A 3,767-nucleotide genomic window follows, 5' to 3' on the forward strand; every position below is an offset into this window, starting at 1 on the left:
TGCACTCCAGCCCGGGCGACAGAGCAAGACTCCATCTCAAAACAAAAAAACAAAAAAACAAAAAAAAAAAACAAAAAAAAATGCACGTGCCAATGTAGTATACAGCTGGTGCTCAATAAATGCAGCTGACGCCAAGTCTGATCTCCCTACTGGAGGCCAAGCCCTCCTGCAAAGACATGGCTGCCCCCACCCCTAATGTCCTCCCCCCCGACTTGAAACAGGGCTGTGTATACAGCAGGTGCTTACTAAGTGCACCATGGTGATGTTAAGGCAGCAAGGTGGGAACCCTGCCAAAAAGGGAGGGGAGAAGGCAGGCTAGTGTGTGTCTGATTAAGCTGAGGACAGGGCAGAATGGATTGAGTGCCTGCTGTGTGCCAGGCTCTGGGAGGGCAGGGCCATTGTCCCTCTAACCTGAGAGCCATGGGAGTCCACTTGCCTGTGGTCACGTCAGGACTCCAGCCCGGCCCAGGCTCTGTGTATCCCCGGGTGCCCTCGCCCCGCCTGTTCCTGGAGACAGGCCCGTTGGTTCCCTTCCCCTCCCCTTGTCCCGGAGCCAGGAGGACGTTGGTTCTTGCAACAGCCTTGGCCCGGCCGTTGCAGCTGGAACATCGTGGGGGAGATGGGAAGAGGAACGGGGCCCGGAGCCCGGGGCTGGGTTCTGGGAATCCCATCCCCGTGGCTGGGGCTCCAGCTCCCCTGCCAGTTCCTCCAGGCAGAAGCCCTCAGGCTTGGGTGGACATCCTCATTCCAGCCTCCCAGCCTGGGCAGGAATTCTCTCTCCAGCACCCCTGCCAGATGCCTGCGGGTCCCCTGCCTCAGGAGGGGAGGGCTTTGGGGAAGTTCATCAAGGCAGAGGGGCGGGAGAGACTGTCAGAGCCTCAGCTGCTGTCCAGGGACTGACTGTGAGCCTGGGTGAGAGTGAGTTCCCGGTTGTAGGTGACCGCCAAGGACAGGATGGAAGGCCCGGCCCTGAGAGTGAGCCCTGAGGTTCAGGGAGCAAGGCTGGAGTGAGCCAGCTCCAGATCTCCGTCCAGCTGCGGGTCCCAGAGACCTGGGTTAAACTCGCAGTTCCTGGGGGAGGCCCTTGACGTGCCTCAGTTTCCTCATCCCAAACAGGAACCCTGGGAAGGATCAGGGAAGTGCCTGTTGCACCGTGAGTGCCTGACACAGCTGTGTGTGGCCGGTATCACAGGGCCCTGGGTAAACTGAGGCAGGCGACACAGCTGCATGTGGCCGGTATCACAGGGCCCTGGGTAAACTGAGGCAGGTGAGGCCACCCCCATTAAGCCCCTCAGGTCTAGGTTTGGTAGGTTTGGCAAAAACACAGCAATGCTCAGTAAAACCTGGGCATTTCGGGTAAGTATATCCTGGGCCTCGTTTGGGACAGACTTAAATTAAAAAAAAGAGACCAGACCGGCCAACACGGAGAAATCCCGTCTCTACTAAAAACACAAAAATTAGCCGGGTGTGATGGTGGATGCCTGTAATCTCACCTATTCAGGAGGCTGAGGCAGGAGAATCACTTGAACCTGGGAGGCAGAGGTTGCAGTGAGCCGAGACTGTGCCACCGTACTCCAGCCTGGGCAACAGAGCAAGACTGTGCCTCCAAAAAAATAAATAAAAAAACCCACGTCGATTATTTGACATTCAAACGCGATTGTGCATCCTGAATTTTGTCTGGCGGCCCCACCGGAGCCAACCCCAGCCTCTTGCCCCCTTTCTCCCCCTTTTCATCAACGCCCTGTGCCAGGAGAGAGGAAGTGGGGGGCGCCGGCCAGCCGTGGGGCAATGCAACCGCCTCCTGGCACAGGGCTATAAGAGAAGCCGGGTGGGCACGGAGGGGCAGAGACCCCGGAGACCAGCCTCACCATGACCCTTGGCTGCCGACCCTCCTGCCTTTTCCTCGCCTGTGTCCTGCCGGCCTTGCTGCTGGAGGGTGAGTGTTTGTGTCCATCCTCCCGCTGCTCCCTCTGTCCCTGGGGTTCTGTTCCCACTTCTTCATGGTGGGCCCCACCAGTGTGGGTCCCTCATCCTCACAGGGGAGGTGCCAGCTGGGACAAGGGGACCAGGAGAAGAAACTGAGTTTCTGAGGGGTGAAGCCACCACCAGGAGCCTAGAGTTGGGGTTTGCAAACCGGGAGGGGGTGGGGCCGGAGGGCGCCCTCTGGGTTCAAGTCCAGGTCTGGCTGTGCCTTGGAGAGGCACCGTGGGGAGGTCCCTTTGCCTCTCCGTGCCTCAGGTTCCCTCATCTGAACAACAGGGGTGTGAATGGCCCTGATCCCGTGGGTTCCTGGTGGGGGATCCCGTGGGTTCCTGGCGGTGGGTCCCGTGGGTTCCTGGTGGGGTATCCAAGGGTCCCTTGGCCGGGAAGGCACCGGCTCCTTGTCAGGCACTCAGCACCCACACCCGGTGTGTCCCCAGGTCCCGCGCTGGCCTCCGAGATTGTGGGCGGCCGGCAGGCGCAGCCCCACGCGTGGCCCTTCATGGTGTCCCTGCAGCTGCGTGGAGGCCACTTCTGTGGCGCCACCCTGATTGCGCCCAACTTCGTCATGTCGGCCGCGCACTGCGTGGCGAACGTGTGAGTAGCCAGGAGGGTGTGCGCCCGGCTGGGACCCCGCGTCCCGGTCTGAGATGGGTCGGGGGAGGCCAGGGCCCCGGGGCGGCTCAAGCACCTTCTCCCGCAGGCCCCTCGGGTGGGGACCCCCTGACCCCCGGGGCCGCTCCCCGCCCCCGCCTCTCCCTCCCTGCAGAAACTTCCGCTCCGTGAGTGTGGTCCTGGGAGCCCATAACCTGCAGCAGCTGGAGCGCACCCGGCAGGTGTTCGCCGTGCAGCGCGTCTTCGAAAACGGCTTCGACCCCATCAACTTGCTCAACGACATCGTGATTCTCCAGGTGCCGCGGGGCGCAGGGGCAGAGGCCAGAGGCCTGGGGAGGGTGGAGGTGGCGACGCAGGGGCGCGTCGGGGCCGCCTGTGGGGACCTGGGGTGGAACCGTGGGCTGGGCGAGCCCCTCTCTGTGCCTCAGTCTTCACCTCTGTGAAACGGGAAAATACCCGCTACGGGCTGTGGAGGGATTAAATGAGATTGCGCAGGGAAGTCCGGATTTGCTGTCAATCAACACACTTCCTGTGATTCTTTGTGTCTCTCCATTCACCAGCCCTGTGGCCGAGGTCAGGGGCCGCCTCTGTCTTTGGGAAATGGGGCAAAAGTCCCCACGTTTCCACCCCTGTATCCGGCTTACAGTTCCGATTATTCACTCCCTGGGGCCCAGGCGCAGTGGCCCACGCCTGTCATCCCAGCACTTTGGGAGGCTGAGGCGGGTGGATCACAAGGTCAGGTGTTCAAGACCAGCCTGACCAACATGGTGACACCTCGTCTCTACTAAAATACAAAAACATGTAGCTGGGCCTGGTGGTGGGCGCCTGTAATCCCAGCTACTCAGGAGGTTGAGGCAGGAGAATCACCTGAACCCAGAAGGCAGAGGTTGCAGTAAGCCGAGATCGTGCCACTGCATTCCAGGCTGGGTCTCAGGAAAAAAAAAAAAAAAAAAGTTACTCCCTGGAAAGGGTGAGGAGAGTTTCATGACATGTCACTCAATTTTCTCATAGCTGTCACCCAGTGTAGTGACACGATCGTGGCTCACTACAGCCTCCACCTCCTGGGCTCAAGCCATCCTCTCAACTTGGCCTTGGGGGTAGCTGGAACCACAGGTGCCACCAGCATGTCCACCACGTCCACCACGGCTGGCTGATACATACATATATATACA

At 60.2% G+C, this 3,767-nt stretch overlaps 1 protein-coding gene across 1 annotated transcript in view; it reads left to right on the forward strand.

Moving 5' to 3' along the window:
* The first annotated feature begins 897 nt into the window (after positions 1-897).
* Positions 898-3,767, forward strand: part of ELANE (elastase, neutrophil expressed) — a 4,611-nt gene continuing 1,741 nt past the window's right edge. Inside the window, exons 1-4 of the mRNA XM_011963989.1 lie at positions 898-918; positions 1,751-1,936; positions 2,421-2,577; positions 2,750-2,891. Of these exons, the coding sequence (XP_011819379.1) occupies positions 1,870-1,936; positions 2,421-2,577; positions 2,750-2,891 (366 nt within the window). The 5' untranslated portion in view covers positions 898-918; positions 1,751-1,869. The remainder of the gene's footprint in view (positions 919-1,750; positions 1,937-2,420; positions 2,578-2,749; positions 2,892-3,767) is intronic.

This window comes from Colobus angolensis, unplaced genomic scaffold (assembly GCF_000951035.1).
Source record: "Colobus angolensis palliatus isolate OR3802 unplaced genomic scaffold, Cang.pa_1.0 Scaffold64, whole genome shotgun sequence".
Classification (NCBI taxonomy): Eukaryota; Metazoa; Chordata; class Mammalia; order Primates; family Cercopithecidae; genus Colobus; species Colobus angolensis.